This window comes from Hyaena hyaena, unplaced genomic scaffold (genome assembly GCF_003009895.1).
Source record: "Hyaena hyaena isolate Hyena2069 unplaced genomic scaffold, ASM300989v1 scaffold_1148, whole genome shotgun sequence".
NCBI lineage: Eukaryota > Metazoa > Chordata > Mammalia > Carnivora > Hyaenidae > Hyaena > Hyaena hyaena.
This window is the reverse complement of record NW_024081782.1, coordinates 293899-315798: the sequence shown is the minus strand read 5'-3', so window position 1 is coordinate 315798 and position 21900 is coordinate 293899. Positions and strand designations below refer to the sequence as shown.

Genomic DNA, 21900 nt, shown 5'->3' with positions numbered 1-21900 from the left:
CCTGAGCCGAAACAGAGTTGGATGCTTAACTGCCTGAGCTACCCAGGTGCCAGAAGATATTTTAATTTAGACCCTGCCTCATTCTTATGGGAAAAAATAACATGTTTTACTTTAAGATACTTACTTGTGAACATTAAGTTAAAAAAATGACTGGCTGCTGCAAGGACAACTCGATGAGCAGGTATCTTTCTTTCCTGGACCATAAGGATCACATCACACAATGTTTTCTAGTCAAGAGAAAAATAAATGAAATTAAAAGGGGCACACTGGGCCTGGCTTTAGCACACATATAAAACTGGTGCTTGCCAAATGTTTTGTCTCTATTTTCTGTTCAAATCCAATCTTTTTTCAGCACAGAATCTGTTTATAGACCTATTTAGGAAGACCTTAGAGAGTTGCTATCATGGTTTGCTGTATCAAATGTGGTATTGAGTTTCCAAGCAGTAAAAACAGCAGGCGGGGGTGGGGGTGGGGGTGGGATATCTTTACAATCATAAAAGTTTTCTACTAATCTGTTAGGGAAATCATTTTTTTTTTCCTGACACAAATTCTTAAGGTATTTCTCAGAGTGAAATTATACAGGGATGCTAAATGACAAGGAGCAATGTCCTTGATGGTTTCTCGAACAAACAGTCTGGGTTTTTAAAATTATCTATTTGTGATAAGATGCAGTGTGCACACTGTATTTCCCAAGAAAGTAGTCTTCACAGAAACAACTCAGTATATACGGAGAAGGTGAACCAAATGACCATTAAGCACTCTTTAAGTAACACTTTTCTCAAATGCACTTCTGACAGGAGTTGGATACCAACCACTTTTAAATTGTGATTTCTGACCAAGGCCAAAATAGTATCACTCTAGATTGCTGAAAGAAGGCAGAGTTAGATTACGTACTTACAATGCTGAAGGAATGAAATATTAAAGAAAAAATTCAAGGTTTATTGGAACCTTTAAACATGAATTTCAAGGAAAACAAACATCTTTTTGAAAAACAAAATTTCAATTCCTTAATGAAGTTAAAGATATAACCTACAAGTTAGTCTCAGAGAAAATTTGATGCTTGCGATATGTTAGGCACTCTCTTAGGCACTGGGAGTATGAGGAAAATAATGTTACCAGAGTAAAAGAAAATCTATCACAAATCTAAATGTTGGGTTAGTAGCTCAGAGGATGCAGCATTTTGTAAATTTTAAATACTTACTAAAACTATTAATACAGTTTCTGCTGGAGAAGTCACCATATTCTACTTTATTACTCCATGAATAAAAATCCAAATGAGATGGTAATGCTTAGAATAAGAAAAGAAATGGGCTTTATTTATATTTTACAGTTGGGGAAGAGATGAACAAAATTTCACTTTTACAGCTATGTGAAGATTTTTAAAATAAGGTCTGTGGACTACTGCTTAGAAATTATATGCAGATTACTCACAGTTAAAGCCATTGTTATCCCAACAGTGTCTCAAGTTTTTAAATTTTTATTTCCTTTGATTTGGTCAGGGGAGGTACAGGGTAGGCATAGGTCTCAGGTGATTTTGCCACATACCATACCAAAAATACCAGGTAACAAAACCAAGCCAAACATTTGATTACCACCAGAAGAAACTGATCTAGTTGCTGAAGAGCAAGAAAGAAAAATAAAGGTGGAAGGAAAAGAAGGAAAGGAGGGAAAGAAGAACACCGACAGAACAACAAGCAAATCAGATGGGGGAGGTGTCAACGGCTGCTTGACAGAAGTTCCAGAAGATGGAGAACTATACTGAAATGTAGCCAAAAACCTTTCCAAAATATATACTCAACAACAGGAGTTCTAATGGCATGATTAATAGGCACTGAAGAAAGTTAAAGAAATCAGGGAGATCTCTGCACAGCAATTTAGTCTTCTCTAAGATTAACCTCCAGCTGGACATTAATGTTGTGGAATGAAAGGGAGGAACTTTTTGTATTTAAGTAGCACATTTAACTCTACTACAGTAGATTAATAGGTTTCAACAAGAGATAGGGCTGACTTAAAGAGTGAGACTCCTCTTGGGAAGAGTGTAACCACAGACAGAAACCCAGAAGAGACAGAGATTTGTGTTACGTTAGACAATATGAACGGTAACAAGTCCTATATGAACTGAAGAGAAACTTAAAACTACCTTTTGAACAATACATGTTCATTGGATAAAACAAGAAAAAAAAACCTTGCTTTTTTTGTTTATATCCCCCCCATATTTGTTACATCTTTTTATTATTTTCTTCTTTTAAATTTTTAGTCTCTCATAAATTGATTTGCGTGATTTAATTTGAAATTCTCACCATCTAAGATTACTTTTTTAAAAAAATTTTATTTATTCTGAGATAGAGCTTGTACACGAGTGGGTGAGGAGCAGAAACAGGAGTGAGAATCCCAAGCAGGCTCTGCACTGTCAGTGCAAGCCCAATGCAGGGCTCAAGCTAATGAATGCCAGATCATGACCTGGGTTGACGGTTGCTTAACTGACTGAGCCACCTAGGCACCTCTCACCTAAGATTACTTTAAGTCAGATTTAATCTTCACATTTATTACTCATAACTTATGTTTCTTACATATGTCATGTACTTTTAGGCTACTTATTATGCTTCTTTGCTTTTTTCTTTCCTTTCTTATCTTTTCTTTTGGATAGAGAGAGAGAGAGACAGAATCTTAAGCAGGCTCCCCACTCAATGCAGACCCTGATGCAGGACTTGATCCCATGACCCTGGGATCATGACCTAAACCTGAAGTCAACAGCTGGACGCTCAACCGACTAAGCCACCCAAGTGCCCCATCTTCTTTTTTACTTTAAATACCAGTTGCTATTTTGGTCACAATTTCTTTGCACCTTTTTCTTCTTTTAAGATACTTACTTATAGATCTGTAAAATATTTGCTGAGTGAATTCAGCAGCATTATTGGTCAAATATTGTTCTAAGAATGCAAGGAGGGTTCAAGAACAGTAATTCTTTAATGTAATTCAGCATATTGACGGGTTAAAAGAGAAAAACATCTTGTAGAAAAACTTCAATAGATTGAAAAATTAAAAATTCATTTCCTTTCATACTCTTTAATAAAGAAAATGATGTGTCTGTATACTAAAGGTCATGTGAATCAAGAGCAAACATCAGGGGTGCCTGGGTGGCTCAGCTGGTTAAACGTCTAACTTTGGCTCAGGTCATGATCTCATGGTTCATGGGTTCAACCCCCATGTCAGGCTCTGTGCTGACAGCTTGGATCCTGGAGCCTGCTTCAGATTTTGTGTCTCCCTCTTTCTCTCTTCTCCTCCCCTGCTCATGCTCGCTCTTTCTCTCTCAGAAATAAATAATAAACATTAAAAAATATATTTAAAAAAACAAAAAAAGAGCAAACATGTTTAACAGTGACATAGAAGAGGCATTCTCATCTGAGAAACATATGCTGTCACTACTTTTTTCAATTATTATTCTGGAAATTTTACCCAAATTGAAGCTGATGCCTCAGCCCCTCTGGCCAATTTAGTAGTCTTTAAGTTTTAGCAAGCACTTTTAGCCCGTGTGATTAACTATCCTTCTTTGTATATCTACAGGTTATACATTGTTCCCTAGGAAGACTGGGAACCAAACCCTCTTACACAACCTCCCTCCCCCTGGGGCACCAATACACACCTCACAGCACTGTGATGATGATGTCTGTTGCTGGCACCAAGCCTGTATGCAGTCAAGAAGTGTTACAGGCCACTGTGCTCTCCTTACTGATTAACTGCCCTAAAGTTCCTTTAAAACTCTTTGGGCCAGGCAGAAACATCAGCGTTGGTTTTTAGACAAGAGTCTGCCTTCTCCCCACATGGCCAGCCTCCTGAATAAAGCTCATATTCCTTTCCAATAAAAATTCCTCTCTTGAGTATTCGCTTTTCAAGCAAAAGTAGCTGAACTTGGGTTTTTCGGTAACAAAATCATTAAGAAAATAAAGACAAATAAACTTAACACTTGTAAAAACTAAATGAAAAATATGATGGCTAGACACAAATATGATAAATACGAAAAAGCAATTAGCTAACCTATATGTGAGCAGTAAACCATCAAGAAACACAAATGAGAAAACAACAAATAGCAATAGCAACAACAACAAAATAACTAAATGTTGAAAAATAAACCTAAGAAATGTGAGGGATCTACATTAAACAGGAATCTGATATATCATAAGATACTATTTCAAAAATGTGGTAAGAAGGCTCAGCACAGGCAATGTTTAAGGCAGTGAAACCATTTTGGGTTTTTTTGTTTTAATTTTTTTAATGTTTTATTTATTTCTGAGAGAGAGGCAGCGTGAGCAGGGGAGGGTCAGACAGAGAGGGAGACACAGAATCCAAAGCAGGCTCCAGGCTCCAAGGTAGCTATGAACGAACCCAGAGCCCGATGCAGGGCTCGAACCCACGAACTGTGAGATCATGACCTGAGCCAAAGTTGGATGCTTAACCGACTGAGCCACCCAGGCGCCCCGCAGTGAAACTATTTTGTATGATACTGACATAGTGGACACATGTCATTATACATTTGTCAACATCCACAGAATGGACAACACCAAGAAAAAACTCTAATGTAAACTATGGTTAATAATAATGTAACAATATTGGCTTATCAATGATAACAAATGTGTCATACTTGTGTTAGCAAGATGTTAATAGTAGGGGAAACAGGGAGGGGGAGAGGGAAAATGGAAACTGTGCTTTCTGCTGAAGTTTTTGGTAAACCTAAAACTTCTCTAAAAAACAAAGTCTTTTAATTTAAAAAAAATGTGATGAGAGAATGGATAATTGAAAAAAAAATGGTATTAGTATAACTGTTACCCATTTAGGGGAAATTAGATTTCTCTCTCATAATAGTCTTCCTCTGGAGAAACTAAGTACTGTTTCTTAGTGCAGGCCTTTTCTCCACTGTCACTTGTAGAAGAGTGTCTATAAGGTGAGCAAGAGTAAGGCAGAGGTCACTGTCCCTACACTGGTTCATTCCCTGGCCTTCTGGTTCATTCTCTTCTATTATTTTGCCCCAAAGTGGACAAAACTCACCTCAAACGTTGGGGACCAACAGTGGAAGAGGGCTGTTGAAATCCAAATACATTGACACTCAAAGGACTATAGATAGAGGCAGAAATTTTGGTAATGCTTTAGGGCCCACAAATATTAGAGACTTCTGTGGGAAGGGCCCTTTGGTTAGGAAACGTTCGCTTCAAAAGAGGTAAGCATTTCAGGCAAGTGTTGGTAGAAAGACATTTTGCTCTCTTTCCAGGTTTTCCTGGTAGGACTGTAAAAGGTCGTAGGCTCCATGTAAGCACCACAGCGTTGTATGAGGTTTTAGCTTTTAACAATGTGTGCTGGCATTAGTATAAGGCATGCAATCAGCTATCCCAATTCTATTCTTCATCGTATCCCAAGAAGAGGACCAGAGAATGACTAACCTTTGGGTTTACGTAGCTTGTCAACAAGGTTCTGCAATCAGTCCCGCCCAGTGTGATTTCAAGTTGGCCCTGAGTAGACTGCAGATTCAACTATAGTTGGGTGGTGGATTTAAATCACTGAAAAGATAAAGGGACATGGAGCCCATATTATATGGGAGTAAATCTTCTTGGATTGAGATACTAGAAAAGCCTCGACAAAGCTATAATAAACTCAAAAAGAGTTTTCAAAGAGGAAAAATTAAAAAGACCTTCAGAATCATATTTGCTCAGAAAGCAAGAAAAACAGCAGTGGATTTAAACACACATAATCACAATAAGACAAGTGGGAAAGTGAAAGAAAACCAAAGTTAGACACCAGATTAATAGAGGGAAAAGGGGACTTTCCCCCTATGTTCTTCCTTAACGGAAACATAGGACAGCTTTGAAGGGGAAAGTATATACAATTTGGGATAATTGCTCTTTAAAAGATGAGAGTAGGAAAAAAGAGTTATTTTTGCTTTTATATATTCAATTTAGGTGATACATACCAAAGAGATAAAATGGAGGAAGAGAAATAAAATTCAGGAGTAGACTAAAACAGTTCTCTCAGAAAAAGCCTGGCTATAGGAAAATTTTAAGAGTTCTTTCAAAACTAAAGATAAGAAATTAAAAACATAATTACAGGAGTGCCCTTTAAGACTGGGACAGTTATAATAGGTGGCTCCATTAAATTCATACAGATCTGTAAAGTTTTGGAAAAGGAAGATCAGCGATAAAGTAGTTTATCCATTACATAATTTACAAGGTGGTGTGTATGGGAAGACAGGAATGCTACAAGCTATAGTGGAACATATCTGGAAATCTGTGGAAATAAGACTCTAAGGGAGAGTACTAGGTCACATTAAAGGGAAGCTAAATAACCTAGCCATAATCCAAGCCTATGTTAATGCTGAACTTGTCCATAATTGGAATTACTTTGGGAATAGCTGAGGGTGGTGAAGGTTGGCAGTAATTGATTCAATACTGAACACATGAACCTCTTTGTTTCCAGTAGGGCAGTGTCTTTAATAAAGGTACTAGAGGAAGAAGAAGCAAAACAAACATTTGGGCCCAAAATCAGAAGGAAAGGAAAGTAACGAAGGTATTCTGATCTGAATAATGCTAGCTCTACACTATGTAGAAAGGAAAAGATTTAACTTAAACAGGCTAACAGCTCGGCTGGGGATGCCTGAAAGAAACAGACAACAGAAACACAACCCATTTTGACACATGCAGGTAATGGAAAGGAATATATCTGCTACTACTGAGTTCGCAAGGTCTGGAAAACTCAAATAAGGAGGAAAGGTAACGTTCTGAGGAGCACACTACAAAGGCTATGTTGGTCCCCACTGGCTTTCGAGGAATTCGGAATCCATCAAAGGCCAGTCTCCAGCTGAGAAAAATGGAAAGGAAAAAAGACCTCTGCAAGAGGTAGGATTAGTAGATACAAGGAATTTCACAGTAGGATAGGATCATAATGGGGACACACAGGTGCAGAACTAGGAGGATCAGAACTGTGGAGAACGCAAGGCCACAAACTGTGCTTTGCCCAAGTGCCTGCTATAAATGTGGATCATCCCTCTCTCAAAGGACAGAACTCAACTATTCCAGCATTGGGATCCTAGGAACACAAGGTTCAAAAAATAAAAATAAAGCTTTAAGTGTGCAGGACAAAGGGGAAAAAGAGGAATTGTAGAAGACCTGGCAGCTAGGCAAATCCCCTTGGCAAATTTCTCCAAGTACAAGGTATCCTATGCCAGTGAAACATTATTATGCATAGATGAAATTCCTTCCCTATATGGTAAAGTGTTCCTATTAGCCTCTTGGTAAGTGATTCCTCTTAGTTGAGTTAGAGTCTGTAAATTATAGACAGCCACTACAGACTGGCAACCTAGGCAAGCCAAAAGCCAAGATATCCTTTTCTTTGAAGATTCTCTGTTCTTTAGAATCCGACATTCCTGTTGTTTTTGTATGGGAACAACAATGTGGGTTAGGACTGCATGGTAAGGTGTCAACATCTCTTGTAGAGATGGGAGATTTGCCCGTATCTTTTCAGTTTTGTGGGGATGGGGATGATGCTAAGAGTCCTCAGAACCCTTTGACATTCTGAAAACATGTGGCACCAACTACCTTGACACTGGAAAAATTCAGCTTTAGAGGTGCTAAACTAACTTAATATATGCCAACGGAAGATAGCCTAGGCTGCAGCTGCTGAACAAAGTCCCAGAACCTATCCAAACACTTAAGCTAATGCCTTTTGGCTGAGACTGAGCAGTATAACGAACGAGGGAGAGCACATATTTGAAACTGCCTTTAATTTTAACTCACAGGGAGATCACAGATGTGGGAATTTAATAATGAGTGGGTTCATAACAGTCAAATTTGGGGGATTTTATGTTGCTAGTATGGAATTAGATACAGTTCTTTAAGCTGTCATTTAGTTCACTGTAGATAATCTGGAAAGCAATGAATGACATCTTGCCTGAGAAAAATTTTAGACAGGAAATTCAAGTGAATTTCTAGTCTGGAGTTAATAGATTATCTACCCATCTAAAAGCTTGCTGGAGTAAAAAATTTTTTTTAATATTTATTTTTGAGAGAGAGAGAGAAAGAGAGAAACAGTATGTATGAGTGGGGCAGACAGAATCTGAAGCAAGCTCCAGGCTCTGAGCTGTCAGCACAGAGCTCGATGTGGGGCTCAAACTCATGGACCGCAGGTCATGACCTGAGCTGAAGTCAAATGCTTAACTGAAGTCAGATGCTTAACCAACTAAGCCATCCAGGCACCCCTGGAGTAAAAAATTTAAATAACCTTCCTGAAGTGGTGTGCATAAGATACATGGAGGAACAGTTATTGATAGAGGATGCCTTTAACCCAGGGCACCTGGGTGGTTCAGTTGGTTAAGCATCTGACTCTTAATTCTGGCTCAGGTCATAGTATCATGGTTCATGAGACTGAACCCCACGTCAGGCTTCCTACTATCAGCATGGAGCCTGCTTGCGATTCTCTCTCTCCTCCTCTCCTGCTCATGCATATGTGCTCTCTCTTTCTCTCTCAACATAATTAAAAAAAAAAAAAGCTCCCTGTACAGGTTGAAAACAAACAACTTAAAAAAAAAACAACCTTGGAAATAAGAACTTAATAGCTACTTGGTCCAGTACATTCTGTTCGGAGCTGGGATAAGGTTTTGGTGCCTGATTACTACTATTCAGCTCTCTGAGATTCTCAACTCAGGGAGTTTACATAAAGATTTATAGCCAAGTGAGACAAAATAAAACAGATGGGTGAGTGGTTGGTAATCTCCACTCGCTCACACCGATATACTCCAATAATATAAATATTGTAACTTGCATATTCATTTGTCCTGTGTGTGTGGTGGGGGTGGAGGGAGATAGCTGGGCCCAAATCCATCTTAGAGAGTCCACAAGATACACCTTACCTGTCCTCCTTAGCAGATGGCTACCTTAAGTATATGAGCCTCCTTAAAGATAGAGAACTGGGGGCTGATGAAGGGAGCTGGGTGGGTAGGGGATGCGCTAGATGGGTGATGGGTATTAAGGAGGACATCTGTTATGATGAGCACTGGGTGTTGTGTTTAAGTGATGAATCACTGAATTCTACTCTTGAAACCAATATTGCACTGTATGTTAACTAACTAGAATCTAAAAATCTGGGGGGAAAAAGTATGTAAGTCTCAAAAGAGCAATCCTACCATTAATAAAACACCAATGTCTTAAATTCTAGCTTAATTAGAACTTCTCTCATTGGGCAAAATTTGTAGGAGAGAAGAGAGATGAGTTTAAGATAACCCCATTTCCTCTTTCAGTAAGGTGAAGGTCAGAAATGTTTTCCCAGCCCCTTTGTCCCTGTTCCCCACACTACACACAGACAGACAGAATGTATGTCTATTCCTTTCAGGGAAAAACCTTATAACAGTGTTTTTCAAACTTTTTAAGCAGTAGAATCCATTTTCAAATGATGTGAGTTTACATAATTTATACAGACAGAATGATTTCTCTACAGCCAGAGTTAGCCTGGAAACAAAGGGATGGAAGAAGCTCCCCTCGCTCTTAGGCTTAATGATTCACTCACGGATATTTTGCTTCTGATCTCAGCAATCAGTCTCTGGAGGTGGGTTCTGCTAGTTTAGAGATATGAGGACCCAAAAGAAGAATGACTCAACCCCAAGTGACAGAATCATGTTTTCACAGAATTAGAAGTTAAAACTGTGACCTGGCCATTTTGGCCTCCTCTTGCCATTGGGTAAAAAGAACAAAAGTTATATTTGGGTAGGTGTCTGAACCTGGCAATGAAGGAAAACAAACAAACAAACAAACAAACACCAAGTTGCTCTTCTTTATGGGACAGAAGATAGCTGGAGCTCAAGGGAACCCCCTGGGTACTTTTGTCTGTTGGGAGAGAAGAGTCCTCTATGGGTGTCTTCAATTTGTATATATTTTCCTGGACATACCAAGAAGGCAAGGCCCTGACACTTTTTCCCTGGGCCACCATTTCTCAGGAGTATGTTGGCATGAAGCAACCATAAGAGAGGAGATACTTTCTCCCTCACAAGAATAAGGAGCAGACTTGCTTACTGTTTGCTATAAAAATGGCAGATTCCTTAAGCTCAGTATTCATTCCAGCGCTACAACACAAACCCACTGTGTGTATAATATCCTTCTGGGCCCCAGCAGGTCACCCTCATAATACTTATGGGGCAGGGGACTGACAGATACATATAAATGCTCATGATGCTATGCATCATGTGAGTAATGTGAGTAATCAATCTATTGTCTCTAATCTAGGAGTCCCATGTCTTCTGCTAGCATCCATTAAACAGCTTAACTGACTGAGCCACCCAGGTGCCCCTAGCATCCATTAAACAGCAACAGGCTAACTAATCAACTTATAAATACCTTAAATCAAATCCCTGCCCAATGCTGGTACTCCTAAAGCTAGCAATAAACGTTAATGAAATAATGTGACTTTATAGGTAAGACCAAAGGTTCAAGATACCTAGGAATAAAGGATTAGGTCAATCGATCAGAAAAAGAACCAATCAGAAAAAGAACCTTGATGAGCTGGTTCAAGACAAATAGGAATTGGCAGTGAAGGAAGAAGTCATGAATACAATGCATAATAAAAATGTTAAATAAATAATAACAATGAATGTGGCTTGCATTTTAGTTTCATCTTTGCTCATATATATGTATATATATAAATGCTTATTTGAGAGAATGCAAATGCACAGGGGAGGGGCAAAGGAGAGGGATAGAGAGAATCCTAAGTAGGCTTTGTGCTGTCAGTGCACAAGAACTCATGAACTGTGAGATCATGACTGAAGCCAAAACTGAGTTGGATGCTTAACTGACTGAGCCATCCAGGCACCTTTTTGCTCTTTTATTTACCTAAGTTTTAACTATGTGAAACTTTCCCCTCTACAATCAAATAAATCTTCTTTTTTTAAATTTTTTTTTTAATGTTTTATTTATTTTTAGGGGAGAGAGAGACAGCGTGAGCAGGGGAGGGTCAGAGAGAGAGGGAGTCACAGGCTGAAACAGGCTCCAGGCTCTGAGCTGGCAGTCAGCACAGAGCCCGACGTGGGGCTCGAACCCACAAACCGCGAGATCATGACCCGAGCGAAAGTCGGACGCTTAACCGACTAAGCCACCCAGGCGCCCCTCAAATAAATCTATTAAGACTTAGGCCTAAGAATCTTGAAATGACTAGAGAAGAAATTGGTATCACCAAATAATCTTGAACTTCAAGTTAGATATAGTAAGTGAAAAAGATGAATTTTTTTTTAAATTATAAGAATGAGAATAAGTGCATACATGTTTGTTTTCAACAGCTTGAGGTATAGACCACAGTAGACATTTATGGATTCTGGCAACCTAGTATCCAATTTCCTGCCTATCATTCTGGTTTCTCATCAGATTACATAAATCTTTCCCCTTTTACCAATTTCTTGCCTATCAGAACCCTAAGCTCCCATTTCCGGAAAAATACCTCATTATGAACTACCCTGGTGAGAGGGCAATTCTCAGAGCCTGACTCTCACTCATTATGGAAACTAAAAGCCAGTTATTTCTATTATTCACTTACCAGAGCCAAAACCTGGCAAACAATCTAAGGCCAACCAATTATATACCTACTTTCAGGATTTTGAATCTTGAGCAAATGACAGAAAGATGGAGGAAAAATTGTCTTTATGGCAGCAGCAGCAGGTAGTCAAGACTGCACCTACACTGTAGTGGACTCCAGGGTTTCTGAAGCCTAAACGGAGAATGCCTGGTTCCTGCTTGTTTGCCATGCTTGCCCATCTTCCAGCCTGTGGTCAACACTATAAGCTTCTGAACTTTTTTTTTTTAATTTTTAATTTTTTTAACATTTATTCATTTTTGAGAGACAGAGCATGAGCAGGGGAGGGGCAGAGAGGGGGAGACACAGAATCTGAAGCAGGCTCCAGGCTCTAAGCTGTCAGCAGAGAGCCCAATGTGGGGCTCAAACCTACGAACCGTGAGATCATGACCTGAGCCAAAGTCAGATGCTTAACTGACTGAGCCACAGGCACCCCAATAAGCTTCTGAAGTTCTTACAATAAATTATTTTGACTTAAGAGAGAACACATTTCTGTTGCTTGTAACCAAGAATGCCAGCAGACTCATTGTGATGATAACAATACCAACAATATTTGACATTAAATAATTTATCAAGAGTTTTCACATTCTCTCTCACTACCCTCAACATCAGTAAGGTGTATCAGTATAATATTATGATCATTATTGTGTAGATATAAACATAAAAGGCTAAAGAAGTTGTGACTTGCCCAATGTCACACAATTAATAAGAGCTAGGATTCAAACCCAGCTCTGATTCCAAAAGCCATGTTACTTCCAATACAGCATATGGTTTCCCAGAGCAATGAGTAACTAAAGACACCCGGATTAAAAGAAATTTTATAGAAGATACAAAGGCATTTTAAAATCATTTTTCATGATAAAAGCTTACAGTATAATATTGTGATTCAATTTAAGCACAATTCAGAGAAAGTCTAAAAAAGAACTCATTTCATCCTGGCACATCATTTTCCAGTAGGTTAACCTGATACTGGGTCTAGAATTTATGATATTTAGCAGAGATGGCATATTCTTAAGAGTGCCTCTCAAATATTAATCAACCACATTTTGGACAGTTCAACAGAATGCAACTAAATTATATTTAGTTGCTGTATTACTATGTATTAAAATATATAATATGCCAGCTATTTCAATGATATGAATCTTTGTAATACAAGCCCATTGGAGTAGCTACCCAACTTGTAATTCTTCATTCTGCATAAATGGAGTACATAAAATAAGCCTTTCAAGATTGTGTTTGTGCTACATGACCTTGTTCTTCTTAGCATAGATCAATGAGTCAAAGGTTAACACTCAACCCAAACTAGGTCTATCAGATCCTCTCTCTAGGATTTGAAACTCTGAAAGACAGATTGGCGGTAGTCAGAGCTGAGGTGCAATGAAGGCAGTGTTCTAGAGAAAGGCTAGAGGTCCCTGGGGTTGGCATGGTTTTTGCATCTCCCAAATCTTGATTGTCTTTCTTCTCCTCAGAAGGAAATTTTAATACAATCATGTCTCCCTTAAGATGTGCCTCTGTATTCATTTATTCAACACACATGTGGTAAGTATCATGATGGCAGTATGTACTTTATACTACTCAAGTTTGGTTTTTTAAATTATTTTTTAGAAGTTTATTTTTTTGAAGTTTTTATTTAAATTCCGGTTAGTTAACATATAGTATATTACTAGTTTCAGGTATACAATTTAGTGATTCAACACTTCCATACAACCCCCGATGCTCATCACAAAAAGTGCATTCTTTAATCCCCTTCACTTATTTAACCCATCCACTCACCCACCTTCCTTCTGGTACAGTTTGTTCTTCAAAGAGCCTGTTTCTTGATTTGCTTCTTTTTCCTATGTTTGTTTATTTCTTAAATTCCACATATGAGTGAAATCATATGGTATTTGTCTTTCTCTGACTGACTTACTTTGCTATGTGTAATACTCTCTAGCTCCATCCATGTTGTTGCAAACGGCAAGATTTAATTCTTTTTTTACAGCTGAATAAAGTTTCACGGTGTGTGTGTATTGTTATCCACTTATCAGTCAATGGACATATGGGCTGTTTCTATAGTATGGCTATTGTATAATGATGCTATAAACATTAGGGTGCGTGTATTATTAGTATTTGAATTAGTATTTTTGTGTTCTTTGGGTATATACTACTGGAGTTTAAAGAACATTAACCTCATCCTGGAAAGCTTGGGCCACAGAGGAGACAGGTCCCTCTCCATGTACTCACCATTCTGTCCCTCCTTTGTCTTTAAAATCTGCTCCATCCCCCACCACTCTATTAAAACTCTACTTGCTAATTTTCAAATCCAGGGGACACTTTTTTTGGCCTCCCTACTACATTTGATACTCCTGTCTCTTCTTTGGAACTTACATCTTGGTTTCAACGACATTATTCCCTGCTATCTTTCTTCCTTCCACACCTTAATCTCCAATGCACTTTCTGATGCTTCCCTAGAGTTTCATCCCCTGTCCTCTTTTCTTCTTACTTTGCCCTCAATCTCTAGGTGTTATCAATCATACCAATGACATCAACTATTTACTTAACAAATATTTGTGCACCTATGTGGTAGATGTTCGCAATACAGCACTGAATAAGACAGATACTGTCTCTGCCCTCAAGGAACTTAGCGCTTAGGAGCAAAGTCATTCATAAAAATAAAAAGTGTTTACCTGTCTAATAAAGATAATCAATGGGTAAAGGAAAGGAATAGAGTATATATAATACAGGCCCTTGACATAATGTAGGGCATTCAGGAAGGAAGTGGCATTTATGATAAGAACTGAAGCATGAGTAAGAGGGAAAAAGTTATAAGTACTGATAACATTTCAGGCTCTGAAGGAAGACAGGTGCTTGGAGTGAAATGGATATGAGAAAAGTGGTATGAAATCTGATATAAGATGGGATCAGGTCATACACGGCTTTGAAGGCCAGGTTGAGGATAAATATTAATCACAAATCCATGATAATTAACCTAAAAAAAAAAAAACCTTCAAAAATACTACCAGCCATCATACCATTTCTACTCTTCACAAAAACTACTTTCCTCAACCTCTAACTTCATCTTATTCCTCCTTCATTTTAGGAGATGATCTCATTTCCTACTTTTCAGAGAGAAAGCCTCTGACAGAAACTCCTTTATTCTGATTCCAAACTTCTCTTCCAACCTCTCTTCCTTCCCACTCTGATGAAAGAGAAACTATTCTCCTCCCATGAGAGATTAATTACCTTTACTTTAGATCTCATCTCAGGAATCAACTATCAATTACACATTCTGTCTCATATACATTCAACCTCTAACATTAAAATGAATTTTTCCTCTCAGTTTTTAAGCACACTTATTATCTCCCCAGTTTAAACACATAAAACCAAACAACCTTCATTTGGACTCCCTCATTCCCTTTTGGACCATGTTTCTCCAAAAACGTCTCAATGGTCTCATATCCTACTCATGCTAATCTGACTTCCATCTGTCTTCCAATCAAAACAACACACTACAGTTAACAACTCCACTGTGTTGCTATATCCTATCTTAACTTCTCATAGACTTCAAAATTTGCCATCCTCCTTCTGAAACAATTTCTTCCCAGATTCTGAGAATTCTCGCTTTCCTCTTACTTTTCTGGCCTTTTTGTGGGGGGGAGGGAGCAGAGGGGTCCTTCTTTATAGGCTCATTCTCTATTCTTTATCCTAGACTCCTGACTCTCCATAGTTTCAACAAAGAAGTTATCTTCTATCTGCAGATAATAACAAAATTTACACTATTTAAGTAAACTCTATTCCCAAAATGGGCCTTGAACTCAAAATCCGGAAGGGGCGCCTGGGTTGCTTAGTCGGTTAAGCGTCCGACTTTCGCTTAGGTCATGATCTCGCGGTTCGTGGGTTCGAGCCCCACGTCGGGCTCTGTGCTGACTGCCAGCTCAGAGCCTGGAGCCTGTTTCAGTCTGTGACTCCCTCTCTCTCTGACCCTCCCCTGCTCACGCTCTCTCTCTCTCCTAGAAATAAATAAAACATTAAAAAAAAAAATCCTGAAATCAAGAGTTCTTGCTCTACCTACTGCCCGAGCCAGTCAGGTGCACCACAAATTTACACTTTTAACTCACAACTTGCAGACCAGTTAATTCGTCATACACCTTAATGTCTCATGGGCACTCTGAACTGAAAATATCTAAAATACAACCTATAATCCTTTCCGCAAAGCCTTGATTCTTTGTCAGTATCTCCTCTTGGTGACTAATCTCTTCATCTATCTAGTTATGCATTCTAGAATTCTAGAGGTCATAACTGATAACCTGTATTAAATCCCTCAGCATCAAATTAACTACCATATATCATAATAGCAACAAAAATAGCATTTATTGAGAACGTATTTATTATCAGGTCATGCTTTTTAAAAATTTGGTTATCTAATTTAGTCATCACAACCACATGTGAAAGTTGTCACCAAGTCCTATTGATTTTACTTCCTAAATCTTGAATATGTCACCTTTTCTTCATTGCTATTGCTACCATCACCTTGGTCAAAGGGACCATTTCACTGAGCTACTGAACAACTTCTTTTTGGTCTGCCAACAACCACTCTGAGAGTTCTCTCATTTGCCACAGATCAGGACCATCTTTTTCAAAAGAAAAATACCCACAGATCACTTTTCTGTCTGTCCACACACACACCACACATCTGAAGGGGTTTTAGAATAAAGGCAACCCCCCTAACGACTTATGAGACTATGCAAGGGCAGTTCTCTAACTACTCCAGTTTCATGTTGACCATTCTCCCCTTTGTGTTCTGTGCTCCAGTCACACTGCCTTTAGTCTCTAGCACTTGCCATTCTATGGTAAGTAGGTCTCTGACTCAGAACCTCTGCATTTGTTGTTCCATCTACCTAAGAGACTTTTCCTTAAGGTGCCCTTACTCTTATTTCAGCTCTCGATTCATCTACCAGTTTCTTGGGGAATCTTCCTGATGGTCAAATTATTCATTTATATGCCCTTACTGTACTATGTTCTTCTTTTTAATAATACCTACCACTGTTACATTTGTGTGTATGTGTAACTGCTTAACTAATGTCTCACTCTTTTACTAGACTAAACCCACATGAAGACAGGGACTGTCTGGTTTTGCTCATCACTGCAACTACAGAATCTAGCAAAATGCCTAGTATGAAGTGGGTCTCCATAAGTATTCATCTGAATGGATGAGTTAGAAAGCCAAACTGAGATAAGGGAATAAATCAACAGTGAGCCAAAAAAAGGCAGTGAATTTACCCACCTTTTGGTTTTAACAAGGGAAAGAGGTATTATTTACAGGGTAATATTGAGATTAAGAATCGATGGGTTGGTTTGGCTGCTTGGCTTAAAAGCTAGAGAGATTAAAACATGACTAAATGCTGATGGCTAGAGTCTAATAGAAAAGGAGAAGTTTAAGGTGCTCAACAGAGACGGAGTAACCAACACTGTAACTTTTCTGACCAGGCTAATGCTGAGGGAGTCAAAGCCCAGGTGAAAGCACTGGCTTTAGAAGGAAAAGAGGTAGCTTGTTCACTGTAGCAAAATAAAATGTGTCAAAATAGGTTCATAGATTTGGTGGTAGAAAGTTAAAAGTTAGATAGTTCCAAACTAATATTTTCTATTTATTTGTTATATCAAAAAAGGGATAACCTACTGAAAGTGAGGATATAGAGAAAGGACTCAGGTTAAAGAAAAACAGTAAAATTAATGGAAAGTTGGACTGATCACCAGTACTAACAGCCCTGTTGAAATTAGGACTTACCTTGTAGAGGACTGTTCAGTACTGGGGTATCCTCTGTGCTTGGAAGCCTTGCACAAAAAAGGTAAATAGTCATCAATGCTTTTTGTCAGATGGATGTAAAAAAAAAAAAAAAAAAAGATGGACTGTCAAGAAAGCCTGGGGCAGTGGAAAGGGAGTGAAGAGAGGTTATCTCTTAAACTAGATAGATAAAAGGAGAAGACAGCAAAGAATTAAGAATAGGAAGGTCTAAATGATGGGAGTTGTAACTGGGAGTTGGTAGCAGAATTCAAGGAGACAAAGCTGGTAAAAAATAAATGCTCAAGAAGTGTTTCTCTTACTGAAGATTTAATTCAGAGGGTTTAGATTATTCACAAGAGACTCTAAAGACCAAAACTACTAGTAATTTACAATCTTGAAGCGGTGATTGAACACAAGCTGAGTCATTTTAGTTAACAATAAGCCCAGTTAACAGCTCTGCATCCAGTCCTCAAATCAGGTGTTTTGGTTCTCTCACATAATTCTCAACAGGGCTTTAATATAAGCTTTTAAATTCTAATTATGCTTTAATTCACTTAACATGAGGAAACTATAAACTACAGTGGTACTCCAGGAGGTCTCAAAACACATCCCTCAAATGTTAAGGGTCTCCTAGACTTCATTAACATAGGAGCAGTAGTGACGACAACCCAGCCCTCCTTTGTAGAGCCTCTCTCTGGTGTATCAGGTAATAAAATTAATCTAAACAAAAAGTTAGGGTAATAAAAAGGTGCTCAACCCAATTAAATAAGATGCTACAATACACCTACTAGAATGGCTACTGTTATGAAGACTGACAATACCAAGTGTTGACAAGATGAGAGCAAGTCTTTCTCATGCACAGCTGGAATGAGTATAAACTGACACAGCTTTGGAAACTATAGGACAGTGTCTATTAAAGCTGAGTGTAGTGTAACGTATGACTCCACAGCTCCACTCTTATGTATTTCCCAACAGAAATGCAGACATGTGCACATCGAAAGACACATACAAAACATACAAAATGTTCAAAGTAGTACTAATCTTTATAGTGCCAAACTAGAAATAACTCAAATGTCCATAATGATGGAATGGATAAATTGTGGTGTATTCACACAATGGAATACTAAGTACAAGGAGGATGTACTAGAGCTACACAGAACGATACAATAAATCTCACAAACAATGTTAGCTTTAAAAAGCCAAGATGCAAGAGTACATACTGTATGATTTCATTTATGTAAGTTCGAAAACAGAAAAAACTAATCTATGGTGATAGAAATTACAACAGTGGAGGAGTAGTGATTGAGAAAAGTGTAAAGGGGGACCTCTGGTGTACTCTTGACGTTTTATTTATTACTGAAGGTGTGTTAAAAGCTTGTAATAATTCAGTGAGCTGCATGTTTATGGTTTGTATCCTTTTAGTGAATTCTATACTTCATTGGAAAGGTTACTTAAAATCAAAAGGCTAGAAATGACTGCAAGGACGATGAAGGAAAAGGCCCCATAAGAAGCTAAGGCTGGTGGCCAATCCTCTTGGCCACTATGTATAGAACTGACTGCTATGTTACAGAGAGATGAAATGACCTAAATCATATTTATCTAAGATCACAAAACCGATTAATGGCACAGCAGGAATTGGAATTCAGGTATTCTAATTTCACAGTGTTCTCAAGTTCTTGCAGGAATGTTTCTGCCTGTGTACAGAGGGGTCCTTGTCATCTAGGCACTCATTATCCTGATCCCCGAAGTAATAAAGTCATATGGGAAGCAAAAAGAGTCACAATACAAAAACATTCACTAAGAACAAGAAGAGTTATAAAACTGGTTCTCATTCGAACATTCTTCCTCTGGCTCAGACCACTTTCTATTTCTGCCAATCCCATCAACTGCCCTTGTCAGTCATTCTTGGTGAGTCTCTGCTATGTTACAATATTAAACAGAGCAATACAAGTACAATGTATATCAACTGCAAATGAAACGCACTTCTTGCAAAAGATTCAGGATTCCATGAAGTTGGTGAAAGTTCTGTTGGAGAATACCTGAATAACATTCAAAGCCATTGACAAGAAGAGAATCCGGCAGATTAAGATCAGTGAACCACTGTGGAAGAGATCTCTGGTTGTTGTAGCATTTATTCTTCCCTTCCTACTACACAGTAACAGAATCCGGATTTTTCAATAATCTTATTTCTAGTTTAACAGTGAATAAACAAGGTTAATATAGTCTAAAGCTAAATCTATGGATACAATTCAATTTTTTAATCCAAAGAGTTAAAAACATACAGACAATCCCTTCTTCTTCAAGTAAACATCTGATGCTGCAAACCAGTTGCACCCTATCTACATAATGAGGCAATGCTCTACAATGCTGAAGTCTGCAGACGAAACCACCTATATGGGGATAGGGGGGTTTGGGGGATTGCTGGAAACACATTTGAGCACTGGTGAACTGTGTTCAACTACCCTTTACAAGCACACACTTGTTAAATGCACCAGTAATTTGAAGTCACCGGTGCTGCAAATATAAAAAGGTTTCCATGAAAGGAACTTGAATGTATACATAAAAATAAAGACATTAAAGTCAGTTACATAGAATACTGAATTCAGATATTCCCCGCGACTTCGGCATAAAAGCCAGGAAAGATTTAAAGGCATTCAGACATATATCTACCGCATTCATGCACCATGCCAGGAGCTGATGAACAAAGACAAGATCGCGGCTGTGGGAGTTTGCTTCAAGAAATCAGAAGCTAGTCTCTTCAAACACATCTGAAATTCCTGTACTGTTGTCCATATCCTCATCAAAACCGCTAGATAAGCAAACCAGGTTTTGCAGTTATTCATACCCACACCCTGCTTTTGTTTTCTTTAAAAACAGGACCACCGTTACAAAACAGAAACATTCCCACACCTCCTTAGACACGTATTTTCTATAAATAAGGCTTACGGTAACCAAGTGACTTTTCTAGGCTTCCTGGTATAAGATGTTATGGAATTACACACACAACACACACACCAAAAAACCTCTCTGGTCTACATTCTCCGCGTTAAAATCCATTCTTTTCATCACCCACCTTTTGGCCAACATGAAGACTTTCATGAATGCGCCACACGTCAAGGACAGAACAAAGAGCTCCTCTTAATAAATAACAGAGGCGCAGAGGGGCCTTACAAGACTGCGCGGTATTTATCGGTGACTGTTTTTGCTCTAAATTAACACGTACAGGAGATCTGTCTCCAACTAGCTCCACCCGGGGAGCACGGACGAGGGGCGGGGATCCTTATCTAAGAGTAGCTGATCTCAGGCCAGCAATGCTGCTCCCTTCCGAGGGGGCTTCGGGCTGGGCTGTGCCAATGGGCTTCTCCGCACAAGATCTCACGACACCTTAACGCGGCGGCTCGCCAATGGAGGGATCCTCGCCTCACAAAGAGATAACTAGGGCAGAGCTGTTACACAACGGATACGCGATGCCCAACATGCCAGCCCCAGGAGTCCCCCAGGAGTCTGACTTGGGAGCCACACGGCACCGGCAGCCGAGGAGACGCTTCTGCTCCACAACTGTTTAACGCGACCCTCTACTAGCAGCAGCTTGGCTGGCGTGCGAAAACAGATGCAAGGGCGAGGACAGAGTCGCGATCACCACCGGGCGCGGTTTCGGCCCAAGGAGCCAGGGGCGCGAGTCCCGGACCCCCTCCCCCCTGGCGTCCGTCACTCCCACAAAGGCGGTACCTGTTTCCGCATGTTATTCATGACGCCCATGAAGCCCGCCAACAATTTAGCTTCTTCTCGAGCAGCAAGTTTCTTCTCGGTCTTCTTCTTGCTGCTCTTCTCCACCCCGGAGGCTGCCATCCTCCGTCAGCTCCGTTCACGCCCGGGGCTGTGGCCAGGCCGAGCGGCTGGGGGCTGCACGCTCAGGGCACGCCGGGGCTTCTGCTTACCAAACACCGCGGCCGGGACTGCGGCTGCAGCGCCCTGCTGCCGGCGCGGCCACTGCGGAAGGACCAGGCCTGTCGGCCCCCTCAGAAACTCACCGGGAGGCGACGTCGCGGGCTCAGCGGCTTCCCGACCGAACTGGAGCCGCGGCGAGGAGTCTGCGCACTTCGCTCACGGGGGCGGGGGCGCGAAGAAGGGAGCGGTGGGCCGGACGTGCGCGTCACAGACGAGCGCCGCTCTCTGCGACGCGGGGCGGTGCGGGAGGCTCGGTCGCTCCGGCGCGGGCGTGATTCTTGACTTCCAGCGGCCCCAAGGACAAACGTGCCCTTGCGTTTCCCCAAATCAGACGTTATAAATTTAGATTATGTGGTGAGATTGTATATTTTTGGGATACGTAGGCGGTAGGACACATTAGGGTGTGTAAGCTCCGTAGGAACAGACAGGTTTGGTGTTTTCTTCACTGCAGCATCAGAGACGCAAACTGTAGGCGCTCAATATATACTTGTTAAATGATGAAAGATTATCACGTACTGTCAGTGAAAGGCACATTACACAGAACACAAGATTTATTTGCTTGGGATTCATAGAGCAAGAACGTACAGTTCTGTTGGTGT

General features: G+C 39.8%; 1 protein-coding gene across 3 annotated transcripts in view; it reads right to left on the bottom strand.

Moving 5' to 3' along the window:
* KLHL7 (kelch like family member 7) overlaps nucleotides 1-21457 on the bottom strand; it is a 59385-nt gene extending 37928 nt beyond the window's left edge. The window contains exons 1-2 of one of the 3 annotated variants that reach the window (XM_039222517.1): nucleotides 21083-21457; nucleotides 125-227 (exon numbers count right to left, since the gene is read on the bottom strand). In XM_039222517.1, the coding sequence (XP_039078448.1) occupies nucleotides 125-227; nucleotides 21083-21202 (223 nt within the window). In that variant the 5' untranslated portion in view covers nucleotides 21203-21457. Of the gene's footprint in view, nucleotides 1-124; nucleotides 228-17356; nucleotides 17407-21082 lie in introns of those variants that run through there. The other 2 variants (XM_039222518.1, XM_039222519.1) reach the window with 2 other exon arrangements.
* Between the last annotated feature and the right edge of the window lie 443 nt (nucleotides 21458-21900).